We start from the raw sequence: 25773 nt of genomic DNA on the forward strand, positions 1-25773 counted from the left end.
ACAGAAAGGGGAGGGGAGCTGCTGCAGGTGTGTTAAGGAGCAGATCACCATCGTGGCCATCTTCCCAGGTGGCGCTGGTGACAAAGAACCCACCTGTCAGTGCTGGGATCCCCAGGTTGGGGAGATGCCCTGGAGGAGGGCGTGGAAACGCGCTGCAGTACTCTTGCCTGGAGAATCCTCATGGACAAAGGAGCTTGGCGGGCTACAGTCCATGGGGTCACAAAGAGTCGACTGAGCACACATGTGGGAACAACTGGACTCCACACCCTCACCCTTCCTCCAGATCCTGCTCGTGCAGGTGGACTTCACCTTTTGCCCACGTTCTCCTCTAACCTCCCCTCCTCCCCCATCTCCTCTGGGTCGTCAGCCTGTTCTCCAGTCTGTGTCACCAAGTCCAGTCCCCAGGCTGATGAGGGGATGATAACCCATGGGCTTTGAGCTGATTCACTGCGAGGCTCAGAAGCTCTCAATTACCTGGCCCCTTGAGTACCAAGTACTGAGTCCTGAGCCTGGTGTTGGAGACCCTGCATGTCTGTGATGTGTGCGGACATCTTTCACTTGGCTGTCGTTGAGTCCTCCCTGCACACTGGCTCTCTGTGCTAAGGGACACTCAGAGGATCAGGCCTCACTTCATAGACATGAAATGCAAGGTTCAGAGAAGTGGAGTAACTTGCCCAGCTAGTGAGTCCCTGGCATGGTCCCTCCAAAGCCCATGTGCTTTCTGCCAACCTTCACCCTCCCTTCCCTTCCCCTGCCCTTTTCCACTGCTGCTGCTGCTAAGTCGCTTCAGTCGTGTCCGACTCTGTGCGACCCCATGGACTGCAGCCCACCAGGCTCCCCCGTCCCTGGGATTCTCCAGGCAAGAGTACTGGAGTGGGGTGCCATTGCCTTCTCCACCCTTTTCCACTAGAACAATCCAAATCTTCTTTTCAGTTCCAGAAAGTGTGTAAGGGAGAAAGCCAGGGACTTCCCTGCCGATCCAGTGATTAAGACTTCGCCTTCCAATGCAGGGGGCGTGGGTTCAATCCCTGGTCTGGGCGCTAAGATCCCACCTGCCTCATGGCCAAAAACCAAAACATAAAACCAAAGCAATATTGTGGCAAATTCAATAAAGACTTTAAAAATGATCCACCTGAAAGAAGTCTTAAAAAAAAAAATAGTGCTAAGGCTGAGGAACCCTGGTCTAGGGCCCTCACCCATATGGGAGATCCAGTCCCCTGTCTTTGCTCAGCCCGCCCCCTCAGTGGGAAGTCCTTGCTTCCACCATCATGGTTGATTCAAATCCTTCTCAGCGTTCAAGTTCTTCCTGAGTCCCATCCATGGGAGGGAGCCTTTGCTGACAGTTCTTAACTGCTTCTCCTTTGAGCCGGCAGGGTGCTTCTAGAACTTGCCTCAGTCAGTCTTGTCTAATGATAGGTACACTGCTTCATCTTCCCATGACGCTTAATTCCTTGAGTGGTGCAAAAGCAAAAAGCTTCCATGCTTTGGAATCAGGCCCAGCTGGGTTCAGACTGTGCCTGTGACCGTATGTGAGCCTGGGGAGGTAACTTAGAGGGCCCCCTGGACTTGACTTTTCTGTCCATATAATCACAGAACACTCAGGGAACATGGCCTAAGTACTAGGTGCTATTCTACGTGCTCTGCGTGTGTTAACTCATTCGGTCGTCACAGCAGCCCTGTGAGTAAGTGCTGTGACCATTTCTGCTTCATGGATGAAGGAAACTGAAGCACAGAAGTTACCTGACTAACAGGGTCATTTGACTGGGAGGCGGCAGTGCCAGGAGCCACAGGTGGGTGGTCCGGTCCCCGTGGCGAGCACAGCACCCTCTGCCTCTTTCACAGGATGAACCTCAAAAGGTGTGAGATCTAAGAGAGAAGGCCTGTGTGATATGAGTGGTCCAGCCTTGCCCAGTTTCTGCTCCCTTCTCCAGCCTAAGACAGTGCCCATCTATTATCTAGGATGTGGTTGATATTATATGACATACTGCATCCTGCCGCAGCCCTGCAATGTGTTTGTAAAACTGAGGCGTTGGGTGGGTGTTCGTCAGTCAGTCGTGTCTGACTCTTCGCAACCCCGTGGACAGTAGCCTGCCAGGTTCCTCTGTCCATGGGATTTTCCAGGCAAGGATATCGGAGTGGGTTACTATTTCCTCTTAGGAAGGTTAAGGAAATTCCTTAAGGGCCCAAAGGCAAAGCCTGGATTGGGTTTATCTCCGAAGACCTTACTTCTACCGGCACCCGAATTCTGGTAACTGTGGGTGTAAATGAAAATCTCCTCCTTCCTACTGTGAGCAATTTGAGGAGGGGGATGGGGGGCAGGCAAGACATGACTTAGCTTCCTGGCTCCCCAGCACCTCTCCCACTTTGGGGCTGGCACAGAGTAGGCATTTAATCAATGCTTCTTGGGTGAATAAATGGCTCAGGGCTCCTGGGGCAGAGGCCAGCTTACACAGGCAGAAGCTACTCAAGCAGGAATCCAGAGCTTTCTGTGGGGTGGCCCAGGGGCTGAGGGCCTGGGCTCTGGGCCCAGGAACCTGGAGGGACAGGGTGTCCGTTTGACTCAAGGGGCAGCCGCCACCCTCCCTCTGCCACCTCCCTGTCAAGGCCTGCATCAGCATGAAATCTGTACAGTCTCATTACCCAGTGACCCAAGAAGTGCAATTAAGTTGAAAATTGGTTGGCATAATTAATTAGACGGGTAAATAGCTCCCTGTCAACACCAATCAATCCATGCTGCATATCATCAGCTCAGCCCAGGCAGGCAAGGGGCTCAAGCAGCTGCTGCTTCTGTGGCAGGCCAGGGCCTAGGGTGGGAGCGGAAATGGGACACGGTGTCCAGACAGTTCCCCTAAACCCCACCCCTCTCCAGGTCCTTCCACCACTGCCTTTCATGGGATCAGCCTCCCAACAGCCTCCTGTCAGTCTCCCATCCTTGGTGCCCAGCAAAGCCATGACTTAATTCCCAGGGGCCCACAGTTCATGGGGTCACAAGGAGTTGGACACAAGTTAGAGACTGAACAGAAGCAACACGGCAGCAAAGCCCTTCATTCCCTTCCATTTCCTACTTTTTCCCTTGCCCAAGAATTCGGACATGCTTAAGAACCACAAGAGCTCCCATTGTTTTTTGGCTAATAAATTTGCAGAAGCTTTTTAAAAAATTAAGGTATACCTTAGATGCAATAAAATGTGCCCTTGTTACTACACAGCTTTATGAGTTTTGAGGAATGTGTACAGTGGTTTGGACTTCCCTGGTGACTCAGTGGTAAAGAATCTGCCTGCCAATGCAGGAGACCTCGGAGAAGGCAATGGCACCCCACTCCAGTACTCTTGCCTGGAAAATCCCAGGGACGGGGGAGCCTGGTGGGCTGCCGTCTATGGGGTAGCACAGAGTTGGACACGACTGAAGTGACTTAGCAGCAGCAGCAGCAGCAGGAGACCTGGGTTCGATCCCTGGTCAAAGGAAATGGTCGGGAAGATCCCCTGGAGAAGAAAATGGTAACCTACTCCAGTATTCTTGCTGAGAGAATCTCATGGACAGAGAAGCCTGGTGGACCACAGTCCTTGGAGTTGCAGAGGAATGAGACACAACTTGGCAACTAAACAACAACATACAGTTGTGTAAGTGTAACCAAGCAGGACTCTATGTGGCCTTCCTGAGGCAGACCTCCCCATGTCCTCCACCCACCTCTTGTTTACAGAAAATCTGTAGCTTCCTAGGCCTTCCTCAAGTTCCAGAGAATAAATTTAACCTGAAAAGTAATAAAAGGCAAAGCAAAGGAAAACAGTGAAGCAAGACAAATCATAGTTTAGCCATTGAACAAAGTCAAGGACATCTAATGCCTCCTCAAGGGCTATAGATAATATTATGAGCCATGTCCTTGGAGTCGTTTAGCAGATACTGAAACCCCCATCAGGTATGATGCCCACACGCACGTAGACCCCAGACCAGCTGGAACCAGAAAGTTGATGATGTTGACTCCAGATTACCTCACCACCAACCAATCAGAAAAATGTCCACAAGCTGATCACACACCCCGCAACCCCTCTCCCCTATTGTGTTTTTTTAAAACCTTTTCCTGAAAGTCACCGGGGAGTTTGGGTCTTACAACCACTAGCTGCCTGGACTCCTTACTTGGGGCCCTGCAATAAAAGCCGCACTCTCAGAAAATGCCCCCTTGTAACCAGACTTTCACCCTTTGGCCGTCAGATTGTCACCTAAATTAGTCGAAGTCTCTAAGCTTTAAATTATGAGCCAGATACCGTAATTTTGCCACAATGTGGTTGTACAATTTCAGGCACAAATACTACGTTTGAAATACAGGTGCAGGAAGAGATGTTAGAGATAGGATTTGAAAGGGTTAAAGTGTAAGAACCCTGGATGCCTGACTACTTTGGGTCAGACTCATGACACCCATTAGCACTGTGATGAAGTGGCCCCATGGCTCTGCACCCCAACATAGCTGGGGGTGCCAAGACACACACCATGACCTCTGCTATTGCCATTACACCTGTTGGAACTGTGGGCAAAACCACTGCCCTGTTCCAGGGCTGAACCTGGAAGGGGTAGGCTTAGCTCCTGTGGCCCCAGGGCTGCTGGGACCACATCTGCCACCACACCTCACCTGTCAGAATGCAGAGTGGAGGGCCCTGCGAGGTGAATGCTGTAACCCTCTCCTCTGGCTAGGGGACCTTGCTGGCCTCCCCACCCTGGATGTGCAGCATGGGAGATGGCTCTGAGTGCGTTTCCAGCCAGGTCATGGAAAGGCCTGCTCGGTTAGTGAAATCAGAACCTGCACATCTTCGGAACTAGGTCTCTGATCAGACTAAAATTTGGAGATCTAGAAATGAATCCACTGCGGCGTCTGCCCTCAAGGAAAGAGAAGCCAGTACAGTAGAATGTGAGAAGCCTTTTATGTCATCATCAAATGCTCAAGGGCCCATTCTGGGCTCAGCACAGCTTAGAGCATGACCTCCTCTATGGCCTTGCCTACAGTCCAGTGGGAAAGATAGCAAAGGAGAGTCATGACATTGAACCGGGATGAATGTTAAGGTCATGGGAGCAACAGAATACAGAGCAGGGAGGCTGACTTAGCCTGGGGTCAGGAAGCCTTTCTGAGGTCACCACAGGTTGGTGGAATTAGCTGGGGGAGGTGGGAGGGAATGGGTGCCCTGGGGGTACAGACGCTGAGTGTGTGCTGGGGGCTGGGGGTGGGGGGTGGGGGGTGGTGGTGGTGGGAAGACTTGAGCTCCAAAGGTCAGCCTGCGAGGGGTGGGGTGGGAGGGATGGGGGAAGGGACAAGAGGACTTCCGTCTTCATCTCTCGGACAGTGGGATCCACAGAAGCTGTTAAGCGGGAGACAGAGAAAACTGCTGCCACTGGCCTCAGTGTGGAGAGAACAGAGGCCCTCAGGGAACACCCAGCTGTCAGGGGCGAGGCCTTCCTCCTCCTGGCTGCTGTGTCAGCGTGGCTCAGAGCAACGACTCTCAGACGCTTCCAGCAACAGGCTGACTCACACAGCGCTGTCCACCCGTCCAGTTAAAGCTGGAGCTGGAAGGGCCATGGCCCCGTGCTGCCCGGACCAGATGACAGAGACGAGCTGGCTGCTCCCTGCAGGGTGTGTCTGAGGAAAACTTCCTCCTCTGGCCCTGCACTCAGCCTCTCTCAGCCTCCCTGGACTTGCCCAGCTAGCTGCGCCCTGGCTTCTGGCTTATCACAGCCAGAATAACCAGATGAGACCCGTGGGCCCGCGGCCAGGTCCTGGCACGTCACGGAGCCCTGGCTGGGAAGGGGCCAGGCCTGGGAAACCTCTGCCTCTTCCCAGAGCACCTCCACCCCAAACCGGTCCCTTCTCTCCAGCCTTCTTCCTTCCCCAATAATCCTTTTCCTCACTCAGCCTCTTGTTGTGCAGTCATTCAGTCGAGTCTGACTCTTTGCAACCCTTTGGACTGTAACCCACCAGGCTCTTCTGTCCATGGAATTCTCCAGGCAAGAATACTGGAGTGGGCTGCCATTTCCTCCTCCAGGGGATTTTCCTGACCCAGGGATCAATCCTATGTCTCTTATGTCTCCTGCACTGGCAGGGGGGTTCTTTACAACTAGCTCCATGTGGGAAGTCCCAAATTGTATGGTAGATGAATTATATTTCATTGAAGCTATTTAAAAAGAAAACTACATCGTTTAAGTCATTAAATTTTGGAGAGTTTGTTAAGCAGCACTAGCGCAGCAATAGCTGACTGATACACTATGTATGAGTGTGATTTATAATGAGCATGGGGTATTTATGTAATAAAAATTATGCAAAATCAGAATTTACTGGGTTCCTCACAAACAGGCCCCTCTTTTCCTGTTTTCCTGCCCAGTGGTGGCGGCAGGCCATTTCTGGGCACGGCTGCTCTGAATCTGGAGTGACCCTTCACTTCTCTATTCTTGGCAGTAAACCAGAGACAAGTCCTGGAAGATCCTGCGGGCTGTGTCTCCACTCGGCTCCCTCCCTGAGGTCTCTGCAGCCGTTCCCTGGATGTGTTTTTATTTCCCCAGGCCTGGATTGTCTCCTGGCTTTCCAGGTGGTTTCCCTGCCCAGGTCTATCCAGGTCATAGGGAAAGAATAATTTGCAACATGTTTCCAGTTAGTTATTCTGCTTAGCCAGACCTGAGCCTGCCTCTCAGCACACACATACACATACCTGTAAAATAGGTTTAAACAGCCTCTGCTGCCTGTCAGATCAAATCTAAGCCTCATCAACTGTCACCTGGACGTGTACCCCAGGAGTACGATGTGATGATGTTCAACAATTGATCATCTGGGGAAAGAGCTGCTGTCAGTGGTCAGGCTAAGGTTTCCTTCCTGTCTCTCCTCCACATCTGGTCTTCCTCCACCTCCAGGATTTTATTGGACATGAAAAAACTCCAGGGCTTCAAATAAAGGCAATGTTTGATTCAAAACATGGGTTTAGAAGTGGAATACTTGGACTCTAATGACTAATTACTTCAGCTTCTAAATCAAAACTTGAGAGGACATACATAACCAAGACAATAGATAGAGGAGAGGTGATTTTTCAAAATATAACTTGAAACTGTTAAGGAATTGAATTTTAGTGTTAACACAAAAGTCTTCCCATCGTTTTTCATGTCTTCATGTTAACAGTGTCTCAACATTTATACCCGTAAATATAAAAAATAGGAACAGAATTAATGCTCATTTTCTCATTCTAGAAAAAGGAAAGAGCCATCCACACAAACATGAATTAAATGGGATTTAAAAGCTGCATCCATCTCATGGATATTTGTTTCAGATTTTCCATTTTTCCATTTAATACTTATTCTTTAAATCCATAATATATTTATGATTTTTGATTGTGTAGTAATAATAATGATGTCAATTAAGAAAAAAATATGACACAGAGACTTATATCCATAAAAGAAACAAAATTTTCAATGTATGTACTTATTTTTGTTAAGAGGCATGTTAGGGTTCTCAGTAACAGACATTCTAACATAAACTGTGTATTATATGAAAATACCATTCCAGGGGTAGGAGTAGAATGGAAATATGAGTTCTGGGGTGAAAATAAATCTAAGTTCAGTTCAGTCGTGTCCGACTCTTTGTGACCCCACGGACTGCAGCATGCCAGGCTTCTCTGTCTGTCACCAACTCCTAGAGCTTGCTCAAACTCATGTCCATCAAGTTGGAGATGCCATTCAACCATCTTATCTTGTGTCATCCCCCTCTCCTCTTGCCTTCAATCTTTCCCAGCATCAGGGGCTTTTCCAGTGAATCAGTTCTTCACATAGGTGGCCAGAGTATTGGAGCTTTAGCTTCAGCATCAGTCCAATATTCCAATGAATATTCAGGATTATTTCCTTTAGGATTGACTGGTTTGATCTTGCAGTCCAAGGGACTCTCAAGAATATTCTCCAACACCACAGTTCAAAAGCATCAATTCTTTGGTGCTCAGCTTTCTTTATAGTCCAACTCTCACATCCATAAAAGACTACTGGAAAAACCACAGTTTTGACTACTGGAATAAATGTAAACAACAAATATTAAAGAAGAGCTTATTCACGTGTATTTAAAATAGATTATGGTTTGTATGGGATCCCTAAGGTATTTCAATTTCACTGGACCCCTGTTTAAAAAAAAAAAAAATCTGACACGCAGTAACATTTTTAGAAAATCAGCATATACCATTTAATGGAAGTTACATCCTTTGAAACTGAATTTACGACAACGTTTAGATATCAATTTAGCATTAATCGAGGAAGTATGTAGATGCTTTTCAAGATTATTTTAGGAGGTGCACGTGAGGAAACCCTTCTGGAAGCTGCTGCTATGGGCGGGGGAAGCGCTGGTGAGAGCTGTGAGATAGAATTCTGCCTCCCTTAGCTACAAGCTGCAGGTCCGAGTGACATCTTTGTGAGTTTGCGCATCAGTACGCGTAGGGCAACAATGATACTGACCCCTCCAGGTTGTTCCCAGAGTTAAAGAGCCGCCCGCGGGAAAGCTTCTAGCCGAGAGGAGGGAACCTCGACTCCGCCGAGTTTAGTCGGGGGAGGTAGGGGAGAAAGAAGCGATCCTGGGAGGAAATAGGGATCAGGTTGCTCAGAGTAGGTGACCACTGACCTGGCTGAAGAAGGGCGAGGAGATGTCCGCACAGAAAAAGGGCCTAGTGAGGGGAAAGCCGTGTCAGGCGGAGGGAACAGTCCTAGTAAAGGCCTCGATGTGGGAAGGGCTCGCTTCGAGAGCCCCGGACCCCACCCCTAGGTCCCTGCCTCCCCTCTTTCTCACCCCCCGCCATCCTCCCCCAAGGTCACCCATCACTAGGCAAGCCTGGGGGTCGCCGCCTGCTGGCGACCCTGACAGGCATGTTAATACCAAACTTTGAGTCCTTTCTGTCGGACTTAGTCAGGGCGCAGCGAGTCGTCTGGTCCCCCCCACCGGCTGCAGTGGCTTCTTGTCTGCAGAAGTTTGGGCAGATAGCAAGCGTCCTTGAGGCAGTAAGGGTCAGTCCGCACTCTTCGCGTCTGGAGATCTGGGTGAAACCGCCGTGACACCTCCAGTGTGCAGTTCTCGGGAGGTCCCTGGATTCCTAGGTGTGTGTGTGTGTATGTGTGTGTTGGGGGCGGGGTCTCTCGTTTGGGCCTCTGCCTGGCCCTCTGTTCTCCTCCAAACCCAGGGCGAGCACCCTCCGCTTTGTCGGGTTCTCGCGGGGGGGGGAAGAGCTTCCCCCAGGATTGGGAGATTGTGGGTTTCCCACTGGGGACCGTGATGTAGGGAAAGCATCCCCAGGACTGGGTATCCAAGTTACCAGTTATCCAAGTTACATCCAGCCCAAGAGGTCTGGGATCCAGGCAACATACTCCATGCGCGACTCCCCCTGTGGAGACAAGATAAGGCTCTAAGAAGCCCACCCTTCGTGGAGCTGACCACACTCCCAGGGGTCGCTTCTTCAAATGTAGCGAGATCCACCCCCGCCCCCTTCCCCCGCCCCAGCCCTCCGCCGCCAGTGTTCTCTTCCCCAACTCCCGGGAATTCTGATGCCTACTCTTATTATTTTTTGCCACCTCCTTACACTCATGTTACCAGTTTCCCCCTTAACATTCCCCAGTTCTGGGGGATTTAAAAATTCCTCTCCAACACTTCATAATGAAAAAATTTCAGATAAACAGAAACATTGAAAGAATTTTTATCCCGTGAATATTCATATACCCATCACCCAGATCTACGTTAACAGCTTACGACTCTTGCAGCCTCTGGCTTTCTCCACCTCTGTCCTTAGGCTCGTCGGTCCATCAGATGGTCTTATCTTTTGAAACTCTTCAAACTTGGAATCTTCAGTAATCACTCCTGCAAAGCCCTTCTGTTAGCCTGTCGTTGGCTGCAGTTCAGTCTTAGAATACATTTTTAAATGTAAAATTTACACACAGGGAAATATACAGATCTGAAGTGTGCTTCCCTCTGGATGATTTTGGACTCTACATGGAAGAGTTTTTTATTTTAATATTTATTTTAATGTGTATTAAGAGAAAAATAAGCCCCTGTTTTCCGTTTATAACAGGGACAGAAAGCGGCCTTTAACAATGAATGTATTTAAATAAGCTGATAATTAACATAAAGGGCTCGGGGTAAAGGAGAGGAGAGGGCTTCCAAGATGCCGAGGCTGCGGCTCGAGGTGTCGTTTCCATGCTGTGGGCGCTTCTAAGAAGGGTGGTTTCAGCCGCCCGAGCTCCGAGCAGCGGCGGAAACTTGGGGCGTCAAAAGGGGCTGGGCACCAGGCTAGATCGAGGGTTTGTGGTGAGGCCGGAATAGTGTACGTGTGTTGTATGTTTTCAAATCATTATGCTTGTGGGCCCCCACTCCAACTGATTGAGGCTGGGGATATCTCTGTGATCACAGCACGCAGCACCGGGCCAGGAACACCAAGAAGTCTTTCACGAGATCACGACTGTGCAAACGCTTTGTAAGCACTCTACAAAAATAAGACTTTACAAGAGTAGGAAGAATCTAGCGGCCCAGGGTCTCCCCTACTCAGCGCCGGGGGTCCAATAAGCCGCAGTGTTTGTTGATTGATAACCAGACCATCAGGCGGAAGAAGACCAGAGAGGCGTAGGTGGTTCAAGTAAGGCAGGCGCCCGGGCGGGAACTTCGATGTCCTGGGTCAGAAACTCTACGCAGAAAAATGAAGCTGTGATTTTCTGAGCATGCGCGCTGGGCCGCCGCAACAGCCTCATTATCCTACTCCCGGAAGTTGTTCGTAGGTGCCTCGTTAGCGCAGTAGGTAGCGCGTCAGTCTCATAATCTGAAGGTCGTGAGTTCGATCCTCACACGGGGCACAATACTTTTGCTCGCTCCGGCTTTTTTCACTCATGCTAGAAAGATGGGTTTTGCTTGAGAAGACCCGCAAGCCCCGGACATCCGTGCCAACCTGCGTGCTGGCCTCGCTTCCCCGAAGTACCGAGTGCTTCCCTGCGGTCTCCAGCGTCCTGGGCCCGGGTGGAGGACTGAAAGGGAGGCCAGGGCATGAAGATAAACGGTTGGGGGGAGGGTGTCCACGTGAGGCAGACTAGGGCGCCGTGCGCTGGGTACCGGATGAGCCCCTCGGGAAGACACCCACTCTCACCTCTAGCGCTACGAGTCCGGGTACCCAGGAGGTGCACTCACCCCACCATCCCGCCCTCCACCAGGGATCCTGCCCTGGCCCTTGAGCCCGGTTGGTGGCGGGGATGTGTACAGCCCAGGGTGAGGGAGCCCTGGGGTGCTCGCTATCCCGGAGGGCGCTGCGGACGCCGCTGGGTGCAAAGCCCCCTAATGGAGGCCTCTGGGGGAGTAGCTGGAACCCAAGGTTTCCCGGCGAGGATCCTGGTTATTGACACTTGGCCGCGAGGAAGGGTGGGTCTAGGAGGCTGTGGGGAAGTGGGTGGCACTGTGTTGAGAGGCCAGACCGCGCACGGGCGCTGAGCACCATGGGAGCAGGTCGGGCTGCAGAGCTGGAAAGTGGCCGGCTGTGATAGGGTCTGGGGGAGGGTGGTGTTAGGGAGGTTGTTCAGGCAGCAGGGCATAACCTGACAGGGACTGTGCTGATGCTGCGTTTCCAACAGCTGCTGCGTCCTAATGTTCATCCATGAAGTTTCTGATAATTCAGTCATTCTGAACAGGTCAAATAGCAAATTAAATTAAAACTGATGTAATAGGGCAGAACCTGTGTACCCTATTGCAAGTTAATCACCTCAAGGATGTTGCCTATAAGCTTAAATTATACACAATGGCCCATCTCTGGGAACCCTGCCTCCTAGGTAATGAGCATTAAGCTGAAATACTTTGGTTAGCTCACAAGAAGTCTCCTGACCAGGCCCACCTGTGCAGGAGTGTAGGCAGAAGAAATTAGCACAGCCCCTTCTGAAGGCTAACCGGAACCGGAAATGTTTGGCTACACGCCCTCCCCTTTTAGTATAAAAGAAGCCTGAATTCTAGCGCAGGTAAGGTGGATCTTTGGAGTCCACCATCTTCTTGGTTTGGTGGCTTTCTGAATAAAGTCGCTGTTCCTTGTCCTAGCAACTCCTCTCTCCATTTATTGGCCTGCCTTACCTTGCCACTCATGGCGAGCTAACAGTTGGGGAGTTTGGGGGTAAGGCCCTAGCAGCTGGCAAGACCACTTGTCCTGAGGCTCTTCCTTCAAAACTCCCCAAAGCCGCACTGGTTGTTCCAGCGCTGGGCAGGTGGAGCGAGGAATCAATATTTGGGAGCAGACAGGCTCCAAACAGTAACCATAAGTCTCTCTGAGGGTGCGTACAGTTGGGAACTCTATTTCTTCTCCTTTTGGGGCTTTTTCTCTGGAATAATCCAATTTGTTTTGTCTTTGAGTGGGATACCCTGTTGGAGAGAGGAAAGAGTTGGACTTCTGCCTAATTTGTGAACCAGTTCATTTGTTTCTTTTGATGCTAACCTTTATGTATGCAGTTTGTGTTTTGCTTGTCTTTAAATTTTTTTTTTTTTTTAATTTTGCTGAGTGAGGGTCTTAGTTGGGGAACTCGGAATCTGTAGTAGCTGACCAGGGATCAAACCCCAGGCCCCTGCATTGGGAGCTCAGAGTCTTAGCCATTGGATCACCAGGGGAAGTACCTGTCTTGGGTTCTTTAATGTGTTTGGCAGGGCCAGGTTACAGCACTCAGGATCTTTGATCTTGCAGCATGTGGGATCCTTAGTTATAGCATTCAAACTCTTAGTTGCAACAGATCAGATCAGATCAGATCAGATCAGATCAGTTGCTCAGTTGTGTCTGACTCTTTGCGACCCCATGAATTGCAGCACACCAGGCCTCCCTGTCTATCACCAACTCCTGGAGTTCACTCAGACTCATGTCCATCGAGTCAATGATGCCATCCAGCCATCTCATCCTCTGTCATCCCCTTCTCCTCCTGCCCCCAATCCCTCGCAGCATCAGAGTCTTTTCCAATGAGTCAACTCTTCGCATGAGGTGGCCAAAGTACTGGAGTTTCAGCTTTAGCATCATTCCTTCCAAAGAAATCCCAGGGCTGATCTCCTTCAGAATGGACTGGTTGGATGTCCTTGCAGTCCAAGGGACTCTCAAAAGTCTTCTCCAACACCACAGTTCAAAAGCATCAATTCTTCGGCGCTCAGCCTTCTTCACAGTCCAACTCTCACATCCATACATGACCACAGGAAAAACCATAGCCTTGATTAGACGAACCTTTGTTGGCAAAGTAATGTCTCTGCTTTTGAATATGCTATCTAGGTTGGTCATAACTTTCCTTCCAAGGAGCAAGCGTCTTTTAATTTCATGGCTGCAGTCACCATCTGCAGTGATTTTAGAGCCCAGAAAAATAAAGTCTGACACTGCACTGTTTCTCCATCTATTTCCCATGAAGTGATGGGACCGAATGCCATGATCTTCGTTTTCTGAATCAATATTCAGAAGCTTTAAGCCAACTTTTTCACTCTCCTCTTTCACTTTCATCAAAAGGCTTTTGAGTTCCTCTTCACTTTCTGCCATAAGGGTGGTGTCATCTGCATATCTGAAGTTACTGATATTTCTCCCGGCAATCTTGATTCCAGTTTGTGTTTCTTCCATTCCAGCGTTTCTCATGATGTACTCTGCATAGAAGTTAAATAAGCAGGGTGACAATATACAGCGTTGACAAACTCCTTTTCCTATTTGGAACCAGTCTGTTGTTCTATGTCCAGTTCTAACTGTTGCTTCCTGACCTGCATACAGATTTCTCAAGAGGCAGATCAGGTGGTCTGGTATTCCCATCTCTTTCAGAATTTTCCACAGTTTATTGTGATCCACACTCAAAGGCTTTGGCATAGTCAATAAAGCAGAAATAGATGTTTTTCTGGAACTTTCTTGCTTTTTCTATGATCCAGCAGATGTTGGCAATTTGATCTCTGGTTCCTCTGCCATTTCTAAAACCAGCTTGAACATCAGGAAGTTCACAGTTCACATATTGCAGCAAGAGGTATCTAGTTCCCTGACCAGGGATTGAACCCAGGCCCCATGCATTGGGAGCATGGAATGTTTTTGATATTTGGACAGACTTTCCAAAGATCAAATTCTAAATGAAGTTCATTTAGCCACTTTGAGGTTTTCCAAAGGATGCCTAAAACTCTTAAAATTATGTGTCTCTCCATCTCAGAGAGAGGAATATTAAACTAATTAGGCTTATTTGGTGTGTTAAATCACATGGGAAGCATTGTCAGATAAGTGGTGGTAAAACTTCTTACTTTGTATTGTATGGGTAAACAATTATTATTTAATAATATACACATCTTAAAAATTATATGGAACTCCTATAGTTCTGGTATATACTAGTAAATGATATCAGCATAATTTTAGTAATTATCTTGCACAGTATGTCACAGCAGTAACCATGTTTCTTTTCAATTGCATTGTAATTTGGTTGATGCCAAAGCAAAACGGCATCCCTTAGGTGAGCAATTGCTATTTATGGTTCTATGGTGGCTTTTGAAGAACTCTATTGCTATTTTGTGAAGAAGCAGGGAAGAATGATGAAATCTTTTATGTGCAAGCATTTGTGCTATTACATCAGGGGAAGTAAGATAAAGGAAGGGAATGGAAAAGAGAGTGAGGATACATTGCTTCAGACTTTAACTTCTCCAGGTGAGCTAGCTGTCCCAGCCACTCTGGCCATTATGCCAATATATTTTCCCCTTCTGGTGGCTCAGTGGTAAAGAACCCACCTGCCAATGCAGGAGCCATGGGTTCGGTCCCTGAGTCGGGAAGATACCCTGGAGAAGGAAGTGGTAACCCACTCTAGTATTCTTGCCTGGAAAATCCCATGGACAGAGGAGCCTGGTGGGCTACAGTCTCTGGGATCACAAAGAGTCGGATATGATTTGATGACTAAACAACAGCAATCCAACCCTTCCATCACCTTCCATGCCTGTCCAGACTCAATTCCTGACCCTAGGGCTCTGGGGCTCAGGACTTCCCCTTCTTCTAGGGATCAATTAGAAAAGCCTGTGTTAGTGTCTGGGGCAGGAACTTGGTCTGGTATCATCATCTAAGACCCAACAGGGCATCCAATTTGGGCCAAGAGCCGTTCCCTGGGCAGGGCAATTTTCATTGCCGTTATCTCATATAGGGAGCTAAATACAGATGACTCACCAGCAGTGTTTGTCAGATTTGTTTAGTTGGAAAGATCACGATCCTTCTTTATAGAGAGGATTCTCTACACTTGAAGCTACAGTATGCTTGAAACTAACATGATATTGTAAATCAACTATACTCCCCTTTAAAAACAGAAAAACAAGAGACTTTGAATCTGGGGATAAGTCTGTGTGTGTTAGTCACTCAGTCATATCTGACTTTGTGCGACCCTGTGGACTGTAGCCCACCAGGCTCCTCTGTCAATGGATAAAAATTGACAGGCAAAAATATTGGAGTGGGTTACCATTCCCTTCCCCAGGGGATCTTCCCAACCCAGGTATTGAACCTACATTGCAGGCAGATTCTTTATCATCTGAGCCACTGGGGAAGTCCAGCAATGAGTTCAGATTTGGAAAATGGGCGACAGGCAAGGCTATCCATTGTGGTGAAGTAATCTAGCAGGACTCCATGGGGCCTTCCTGGGATAGTCCTTTCTATGTCCTCTGCTTGCTGCTTTTTTTTTTCATTTTGAAAGAATCATTTTCTCTGCTTTCTTCTTATTTGTAGAAAAACTTTAGCTTCCTAGACCTCCCCCGGTTCCAAAGAGTAAATTTAATTGGAGAAGTGAGAAAACGCAGAATTAAAGGAAAACAATCAAGCGAGACAAATCATGGGTCTATTAAACAAATGCACGACCTTTAGCTCCCCATCAGAGGCCATAGATAACAATGAGTCAAAGTTTTTGAGCTGTTTAGCAGATACTGAAAGCCCCAGCAAGTGGAAAAGTTAACTGTATGCTGCCCACAAGCATGTAAACCCCAGACAAGTTGGAACTAGAAGGTTGATGTTACTCCTGATTACCTCACCACCAACCAATCAGAAGAATGTCCTGATTGGTAAGAGGGTTGTGGGGTAAGCTGATCATATATCCCACAACCGTCTCCCTCACCCTGTCTTTAAAAACTGTTCCCTGAAAGCTACTGGGGGAGTTTAGGCCTTTAGAACATTAGCTGCCTAGACTCCTTGCCTGGTGCCTTGCAATAAACATGGTACTTTGCTTCGCCACAACCCAGTGTGGATAGATTGACTTTACTGCATGCAGGTGAGTGGTGGACTCAATTTTGGTTCAGTAACAATGACTCAAATCTGGTTTTGGGCCACCAGATGTTAAGATTTCCTGTTAGATATATCAAGCAATATTTAGTAGGCTGCTTATCTGTTTCATTCTTGGGGAAAACAATCTTTGATAGCCAAGAATCGCTTAATACTTCTCTGCTGCCTGCAGCTATAAATGGTGATCTTGGTGGCTCGGACAGCAAAAAATGTGTCTGCAATGTGGGAGACCCGGGTTTGATCCTTGGGTTGGGAAGATGCCCTGGAAAAGAGAATGGCTACCCACTCCACTATTCTAACCTGGAGAATTCTATGGACAGAGAAGCCTGGTGGTCTCTAGTCCATGGGGTCCCAAAGAGCTAGACACCACTGAGCGACTAGCACTTGGCAGTTAAGCCACTATCACTTGGCCTCTGCTCCATGAATCCACCCCATCATCCCCACTGAAATTAGGAAGCATATCAATAGGCATCTTTTTAAAAAAATAAATGTTATTTTTGGCTCACTAGGTCTTCGTTGCTGTTCATGGGCGTTTTCTAGTTGCAGCTAGTGGGGGCTACTCTTCGTTGCCGTGGGTTCTGGCTTCTTACTGCGGTGGCTTTAATAGTTGTGGTATAGGGCTTAGTTGCCCTGAGGTGTGGTCCAGGGACCTTCCTCGACCAGGGATCAAACCTGTGTCCCTTGCATTGGCAGGTGGATTCTTAACCACGGGACCACTAGGAAAGTCCAACAGGCAGCTCTTGTCACAGAGTTTTCCAAATTTGCAGATACTCCCTTCACTCAGTGTCTTAAGAAGGGAGTGTCTTTAGGGCTGAGCATGAAGCTGGGAAGAGAGTGAAGTTCGTATGTGATAGATCCACTCCTTTGTTGGTTCCTTTCTATGGCTTCATTTACATCACACAAGGGAAATTCTGGCATCTTCGAGTGGTTAAGGAGGCCAACACTGAAGCCATTATTCTGTCAAGCAACCAAGTAAACTGTAAGAGATACTTTCAATTGCATGGAGCGTGCCCGTGATCCATTCATGGTCTCTGAGCTCCAAATGCACTCTTCAGTGCCCGCCCTGCAACCGTGGATGGGACCCTTTATGCGTGTCTCTTCAGTGTGCACGGTGGTAGGCTGCCAGTAGAGGGCGCTAGAGGACACCGCAGAAGGAGTGGGGCTTCTCTTTCTAGCCCAAGAGGTGCTGTTTTCTTCATTCCGGTTTACTGCTTTGTGGTCCGTCGGAGGCTGGAGTATGTGGGGACACCCAGTGGTACCCTGTCCAGCCGTGTGCCCGGAGCCCACAGTCTCCTAGTGACTTCACAGCCCAGCCTGATGACTGCTTTGCTGTAGTCTTCCTTGGCATGTTCCGTTCTGGTGCCAGAAGCAGCACCCTGGCCTGCCCTTAGTGCCTGGTCTCTAGCCTTGGTTTGTGGGTGCCCCGGGGGGTGGTTCCCCATTGTGCCCAACAGGGGCCCTTGACCTTCCTTTGTCAATAGAAATTGATGAGGACAGACCACTTCCGGCCAGGTTTTACTGGGGCCCCTGCTGCAGCAGGAAGGAGTGAAAACAGGTCCCTTGCGTGCTCCCTGAGGTGGGGGGCGAGCTCGTTCCTCTCTCGGGGTGAGGGTAGGGGCGGGTCCGGCCGGAAGGGCGTGTTAGGTGGTTTGCCTGCCTCTCTGGTGGTGCGGTGCTCAGGGGATATGTGCAGTACCCTGCTTTTTCTCCTGACACCCAGTTTTTGCTCTCAGGTCTCAGAAGTGGCAGTTGGGTTTTTCCGGTCTTTTTGTATCTTGTCCATAATTTGTCCCAGCTGTGCATGCGTGCTAAGTTGCTTCAGTCATGTCCGGCTCTTTGCTTTCCTTCCCATACAGTCTGAAAATCCTGAATAAATGTCACAAAGAATTCACTGAGTCAACAGTATTAAAACTCTTAGGCGTGAACCATCTCCTATGTTACCAGAAGTGTAAAGGGATGTTGTGCTGTCACTTCAGTTGTGTCTGACTCTGTGCAACCCCATGGACTGTAGCCCCCCAGGCTCCTCTGTCCATGGAATTCTCCAGGCAAGAATACTGGTGTGGGTTGGCATGCCCTTCTCCAAGGGATCTTCCCAACCCAGGGATCGAACCCACATTTCTCAGTCTCCTGCATTGGCAGGCGGGTTCTTTACCACTAGTCCCAGCTGGGAAACCCCCAAATGTGCTTACACACAGTTATTTTGAGTCCCTCACAGTTTCTTTGTATTCTGTTGATGGAAACATTTGTCCAGGAGCAAGCAATGCAGCACAGGGCCCGGGTCCCAGCCTGTCTTAGTGGACTCTCCCCTTTACAACATGACCGTTGCTGGCCAGGCCACACACCAGGCCACACGCTGCTCTGACAGCGCTCAGGGTCCTGACTCCCCATGAGCTTTCACTCAGCAGCCTCGGAATGCCTGCACCCCAGAGACTTACTTTCTGCTGCCTGGGTGGGCACGTGGGCCAGCTCTGGCCTGGGCAGCCCACCAGCCCCTCTGCTGTCCAGTGTGTCTGAACCTGAGCCTTGGGGAGGGAGGGTCTTTCTGAGCTTGTCCTTCTTTGGGTACTTTCTCAGCCCTAGGTACCCTTAAATATTTGGCTGCGCTGGCTCTTATTAATAGTTGCCATACTCAGGATCTTCGTTACCATGTGTGCTATCTTTTAGTTGGGGCATGCAAACTCTTAGTTGTGGCACATGGAATCTAATTCCCCAAACAGGGATCAAACCAGGGCCCCTTGTGTTAGATGCTTAGTCTTAGCCACTGGACTACCAGGGAAGTCCCTCTTTAGCATTTATATAGTATCATAGTTTAATAACTCTAGACTTCCGTTCAAATGATCTGGTTTATCTCCTGATTGAACTTAGCACTGATCTGAGATGAATCATTAAGAATGTTAAGTGCACCCACATTAGTAAGTTAAGCCTTTGCCATTCCTTGCAGTCATTACCACTGTAATGGTCAAAGTGGAGGCACTGTGGAAAGGCCTTGGCAAATGCTCAAATCTTGCTCAACATCAGAGAATTCAGACCAGAGAGTAGCCATGTGAACGCAATAGATGTGAAAAGGTATTTAACCAAGTTAGTAATGTATTCGTCACCGCTGAACCCATACTGGACTCTCTAACTGGAGTCGACGTGGAGAGGAATTCAGCTGAAGGACTGCATTTCTCCAACCAGAGAGAAACCCTGTGAATGTGATACGAAAAGGCCTTTAGGAACTGCTCTTCTCCAGCTAACTCAGAGGAGTACTGGAGAAAAGCTCTGTGAATGTAGCCAGTGTGGGAAGAATTTTAGCCAAGCTCAATCTTCATTCAATTCCCTGAGAATTTATATTATGAAGGAACTGGGGTCAGGTTGAGGATAGACTGTCAAGAGGCAGGAAGACATAATCAAAAATATACTTCAGTAACTGTGATAACCTTTGAAATAACAACCAAACCCACGTGACTGAAGAGACTCAGCCAAGTATCTGAACTCTGCTAAGCCAGTGACTTTATCAAGATTATTATTGGGAGAATCGTAGGCTTAAAGAAAACCGGAAGGAGGAATGTAATAAAGAACTTTATGTGACTGAATGTATAACTCACTTTCACTGGATGAATAGAAACTTTCTGAAGAAGGTTCAAGTATTATAAAAGAGGACTCTGTGTAGTTTGCAAAATCAATATGAGTGGATGTAAATTCTAGTAAAAGAGGACTTGAAGTAGAGGTAAGAAACGCAATAACCAGCTAATTCTAGTTGGCAGAATCACAGTATTTTAGAAGTCGAATGCTGTTGGCGAGCTAGAGATGACTCATCTAAAGTTCCCATCACACCCAAAATATTTTATATCCTGTGATTTTGTTGTGGCACACACCTGGACCATGAAGGCATGTTTACACCTAACTGAAAACAGACAGAAAGACAATGAGGCTGACAAAGTGCTCCTGGGAATCCAATGCCTTGCACAGTGATGGGATATTATCTGAGGACTTTGGACAAAAGAGAGCATTTGGTTTACCATAAGGTTATACTTTGTGCCAAAAAAAAAAAAAAAAAAAATGCTCTTCTGTACAGTGCTCAGTGTGTTAAGCACTATACCAGGAACCTGACCATGTGCTATTTCTATGCTCCTTTTAGAAGTGGGTTCAGGGAAGTGATCTGCCAGCCAAGATGATGAAGCCGGGAGCAGCTGTGCCGTGGAGCTGTCGGTGCCTCGTGGAGAAGCAAAGACGGCGGCTGGGTGTGGTGAGTGCAGTGGGGTCGCCGGTGAGGGGAGGCCCGGCTTCTGGGGGATGGAGGGGCCCTTGGGGCGGGCCTCTCCTCACTGCTTGTGGTCTGCAGCTGCTGCTGAGTTCAGGTCCTGGATGCACAGCTATTGAGATGCTGTCCTGTTCTTTAGTTCTCCATTTATCTTTAAAATTAAACCTCATCAAGTCCTTGAGGTTCATGCCGGTCCCTGCAACCTGAAAGGGCCTCATACAAAGCTTTAAAAGCTTCAAATATTTTTTATTGTTAAAAGTATAATAATAATAAGCCATTTACAAGTCCCAAACCACCAGAATTAAGAACACATAATTTTTATACACACATTTTCCGTACAAAAGGTTGATCTTTATAGGCATTTGAAATAAATAATCTGAAAATCAGCAGCACTGATTGCAAAATAAGTATCTTGTTCTCTGACTGTCTCAAGGTGACCAGCCTCCTATGTAGCCAAAAGGTGAGGCGTTTGACATCTGTTCTGAGCCTGGGTGGCGAGTCTCTGGCGGAGGTTTCTCACTCTCTCCATGAGATCCTGTTCCATGGCGTCCCAATGCATTTTTCTCTGGTTTAATGAAACTTGGAAACAAAATTTTAAATTAACAGTAGTTAGTTTGAGCAATGGTATAGCGTTTAAAGATAAATATGTTGCAAAGACCAATAATGAAATGAATATTCTAAACCAAATGTCTTACACGGAAAAGCCTAACGTATTACCTGGTCCCGTGAGGTTCCATTTACAAGTCAAATATTTGGTGGATTGAACAAATGCTATTAGAGAACTTATTTGCTTTTGGTTATCTTTTTTTTGGGGGGGGGGAGAATAAAGATTAACTTTTAAATCAGGAAGAAAGCTTGTCTAAGAGAGAATCTGAGTTTTTTACAATAGTAAGTTTTTTCACCATGATATTTATTGTAATGAGAAAATTCCAAGGTGCCAAAATTAATAGTGAAATATACACCATGACCACTTTCTAATGATTCAATACATAAATCAAGTACTTTTTATAATGGCCAACACACGGAAAGTCCAGAATCAAGCTTAGAATGTTACAATGTGTCTAAGTGTAACAGCCATTTCATATTGATTTAGAGGGGTAGTAAATATTGGAATTCAATAAAGAAGCATCTTAAAAACATACTTCTCTGAAACTTACATACCCAAAGAGCTTCAATTTCTGAAAACTATTTTCCCCCAAGGAATAAAACATTTATGCTTTTTCATTTTGTTGCCAAGTAAGAAACTTGCCAAATGTCAACTCGATTTTGAAGTTTAGAATATCTAGGTAAAAATTCTGATGTGTTGGAGTAGAGAACAGTTGAGAATCTTCTGTACTTTCATCTGACTTATGCATGACTTTTGGTTAATTTCATATCCTGACACAGTGTTTAGAGATGCACGTAAGAGTATGTATGTTAGTGAATGTATTTTATACCATACTGGAACTCATGACTTGTTGTTAGGTATATTTTTTATAAAGCTGGTCTTTTGGGGACATTCTGTAAAAATCTGTTCTTCTAAAAGAACTCAAAGGACCTTGTAAAGTTCTGCTTCATTTATATGACAGTTTTATTGAAGAAGTTGGTTGAAGAGTCTGAGTTTCCTGTCCTCTCCCCTCCTTTTAAAAACAAACCAAGTCCTTTACAGGGGAAACTGTTAGCTCCTTTATGGGGTAACTCTGTGACTGCATTTCTGTAAGATGTTTCCATTCCATCCCATTCCTTCCAGAAATAAACAAAAAGCTCCAGTGAATCAAGTCAAGGGATCAAAAGGCAATTGATCAGCACAGAGCCCTTTGCCCTCAGCAATTCTGAGCGAGCTGGCCCCACAGTGCATCTTGGAGTCCAGAGCAGACTCGTTTCCAATGGTTGCTGGAGGCAGCTCAGCCCAAAAGAGTCGAGAAAACTCAAATATGGAATAGCTTTGAAAACTAATCCTGAGATTTTCTTTTCACAAGGATGTAAAAAAGTAGTTACGAATATCATTCATTTAGTCAGGGACAGACTCCGTCGGCGCCTCCAGCTGCGCTTCGGGCAGCAGCGCTGTGCTGAGGAAACAGCTGCATTAATGACGCCTGGCAGACCTTCCTTCCTTGGGGTTTGGTCTGACCCAGTTTTCCCCAGCTGGAAACTTGAGAATCTTGCCGCTTCCACTTTAGGATTTCCATGGTCAGTGCCCTGGGAAAATGGTCTCAATGTGCTGTAAATATAATTTAAGCCACAATCTTGCCTTGTTATTGTTTAGTTGCTGAGTTGTGTCTGACTCTTTGCGACCCTAATGGACTGCAACCTGTCAGGCTCCTCTGTCCATGGGATTCTCCAGGCAGCAATACTGGAGTGGGTTGCCATTTCCTTCTCCAGGGGATCTTCCTGACCCAGGGACTGAACCCATGTCTCCTGGGTTGGCAGGAGGATTCTTTACCACTGAGCCACCTGGGACACCCCCACTCTTGCTTAAACATTGCTAAATCTAACATGATAGGAGACATCTTTCTTGTTCATCGACTTACTCTGTGTCAAGGACTCCATTTCAGAAATGTCATTTAATTGTGAGGCTCTAGGCAGACAGCCTGAGGCGACCTGTTCATCTCGGCACTTGGGCACTACTGTTATAAAAGTGGAAAAAAAATGAAAGAGTGGAGTGTATAGAAAGCCTTGATTAATTCCAAATGGTCCCTAGTAAATTAAAATTGCCAAGGATAAAAAGCCCCTTACTTTTCTACTCTGGGAAGAATGCTGTCACAATTCAAAAGGCAAGCAAAATTGCAGTTACTGAGAATTAAAAGCTGAGCTGAAAGTAAAGTACTTTAAAAACACCTTTAGCAAAAAACCAAAAAACCAACAGACCACTGAAAAATACAGCTGCTAGGACAGAGATCCCAAACAACTGCTGGGAGAGACTATGAAACGTGGTTAGCAAGCCTTTCTTGAGAACTGGGAGCTGATCTCTATCGGCTTTACCCAAGCGGGGCTTGATCACAGGACACAGCACACCAGACGCAGCGATGGGCGAGGCTCACCCGGGCTTCTTAAGACTGGGAAGCATGGCAGCGTCCACACCTAACCAGTGCCTCCTGTTTTTTGAATCCCCATCCTTTAGCTTTGTTTTTGCTGTCTCCTAACCCTACAGCTTTACATCCAATAAGATATCAGAGTCTTTATTTCTTGGCTTAGGATGCCCCTTCCTTTCTACTCCCGGCACTAGGGCCCAAGCCTCTACGAGTCGGACCCAGACTGCTTGGGTCAGACTCAGCAAGATGACACTTGCCTTTACCTGGGCTCAAGAACTTCAGCTAATGGTTTCAACTCACAGTTTTAGCTCAATCAGTCTTTGCGATAATGTGTGTGCATGCTAAGTCATGTCGACTCTATGCAACCCCAAGTGGAGCAGGTTGCCATTCCCTTCTCTAGGGGAACTTCCTGACCCAGGGATCAAACTCCTTTCTCCTGCATTGCAGGTGAATTCTTCACAACTGAGCCACCTGGGAAGCCCAAGACAATGGATTACCAAATGACTAATTTGAACTGGTGTCAGGAAATAGAATGAGTCATCTTCAAGTAATTGAAGGGCTATCATGTGGCAGAGGTAGTAAGTGCGTAACTGTAGTTTATTTACAATGTTGCATTAGTCTCAAGTGTATAGCAAAGTGATTCAGTTATGTATTCTTTTTCATATTCCTCTATATTCTGGGTTATTACAAGATACTGAATATAGTTCCCTGTGTCATACAGTAGGTCTTTATTTTATATACAGTTGTGTATGTATCTGTTAATCCCATACTAATTTATCCTTCTCCCCCTGCTTCCCCCTTTGGTAACTATAAGTTTGTTTTCTGTCTGTGAGTCTGTTTGTAAATAAGTTCATTTGTATCATTTCTTTAGATTCCACATGTAAGTGATATGATATTTGACTTTCTCTGGCGTACTTCACATGGTATGGTAATCCCTGTGTCCATCCATATTGCAGCAAATGGTGTTCTTCTTCAAGGCTGAGTAGTATTCCATTGTATACATGTACCACATCTTCTTTATCCACTATCCATCAGTGTACATCTAAGTTTGCTTCTGTGTCTTGGCTATCGTGAATAGTGCTGCAATGAACAACGGGGAGCATGTATCTTTTTGAATTTGAATTTCTGTCTTTTTTGGATACGTGCCCACGAGTGGAACTACTAGACCATACGGTAATTCTATATTTAGTTTTTAAAGGCACCCCCACACTGTTCTCCACAGTGGCTGCACCAATTTACCTCGCCATCAGTTCTGTAGGAAGGTTCCCTTTTCTCCACACTCTCTCCAGTATATTTTTAGAAACTTTTCTGATGGCCATTCTGACCAGAGAATGGGCTTCCCTTGTGGCTCAGCTGGTAAAGAATCTGCCTGCAATGCAGGAGACCTGGGTTCGATCCCTGGGTTGGGAAGATCCCCTGAAGAAGGGAAAGGCTACCCACTCCAGTATTCCGGCCTGGAGAATTCCATCAACTCTATAGTCCATGGGGTCGAAAAGAATCGGACACAACTGTGCAACTTTCACTTCACTGACCAGAGAACAGTTTTTAATCAGAAGATTTACAAAAAGAAGAGTAGATTCAACTATATGTAAGGAAGGAACAACTTTTAAATAAAATAGTGGTAGAAAATGGAATAAGGCAATGTGCTCACAGCTCTGTTAGTGCTCTGGCATAGGCTGGGCAACCACCACTGCAGAGATGATTCACATATCAGATCCTGCCAAGTCTGAGTTTGCATAGTTCCTTGTCTCTCATTTGTCCTCCCAAATCCATCCTGCCCACAGCTGCTTAATTCATCCTGCCAAAGGGCTGGGTTATAAACACGGAGGGGCCAATGGTTCCCTCCTTTGCTTATAGCAACATTTCAAACACTGCTGAGCAGATTCACCTGTAAAACTTTAAAACAAAAATCTAGCTTTCCAGTTTCTATCTTAGATCTACGAAATTAAATCACCATTGGTCAGGTCCTGAATATGTATTTAAAAAAAATAATTTTGTTTTTGGCTGTGCTGGGTTTTAGTTGCTGTGTGGGCTCTTCTCTAGTTGCAGCGCCCAGTGCTCGGCCTCTCTTGTTGCCGAGCATGGGCTCTTAGGGCGTTTGGGCTTCAGTAGTTGGGGCAGGAGGGCTCAGGAGTGGGGGCTCCCGGGCTCTAGAGCACAGACTCAGTAGTAGTGGCACATGGGCTTAGTTGCTCCGTGGCAGGTGGGATCTTTCTGGACCAGGGATCAAACCTGCATCTCCCGCATTGGCAGGCAGATTCTTTACCACTGAGCCACCAG

General features: G+C 47.3%; 1 protein-coding gene, 1 long non-coding RNA gene and 1 other non-coding gene across 10 annotated transcripts in view; 2 read left to right on the plus strand and 1 right to left on the minus strand.

Annotated features, from left to right (window-relative positions):
• Nucleotides 1-10758: 10758 nt before the first annotated feature.
• TRNAM-CAU (transfer RNA methionine (anticodon CAU)) lies at nucleotides 10759-10831 on the plus strand. Its single transcript has one exon. It is a non-coding gene; the product is annotated as a tRNA-Met (tRNA).
• Nucleotides 10832-11301: 470 nt separating this feature from the next.
• Nucleotides 11302-24076, plus strand: LOC129626653 (uncharacterized). The gene is made up of 3 exons (XR_008702114.1): nucleotides 11302-11974; nucleotides 20360-20467; nucleotides 23941-24076. It is a non-coding gene; the product is annotated as an uncharacterized LOC129626653 (long non-coding RNA).
• Nucleotides 20708-25773, minus strand: part of TBC1D31 (TBC1 domain family member 31) — a 65714-nt gene continuing 60648 nt past the window's right edge. For 6 of the 8 annotated variants that reach the window (XM_055545906.1, XM_055545910.1, XM_055545911.1 and 3 more), the window contains one exon: nucleotides 20708-21061. In XM_055545906.1, the coding sequence (XP_055401881.1) occupies nucleotides 20928-21061 (134 nt within the window). In that variant the 3' untranslated portion in view covers nucleotides 20708-20927. Of the gene's footprint in view, nucleotides 21062-22992; nucleotides 23089-25773 lie in introns of all 8 variants that reach the window. The other 2 variants (XM_055545913.1, XM_055545914.1) reach the window with 1 other exon arrangement.

Source organism: Bubalus kerabau, chromosome 14 (genome assembly GCF_029407905.1).
Source record: "Bubalus kerabau isolate K-KA32 ecotype Philippines breed swamp buffalo chromosome 14, PCC_UOA_SB_1v2, whole genome shotgun sequence".
NCBI classification, from domain to species: Eukaryota; Metazoa; Chordata; class Mammalia; order Artiodactyla; family Bovidae; genus Bubalus; species Bubalus kerabau.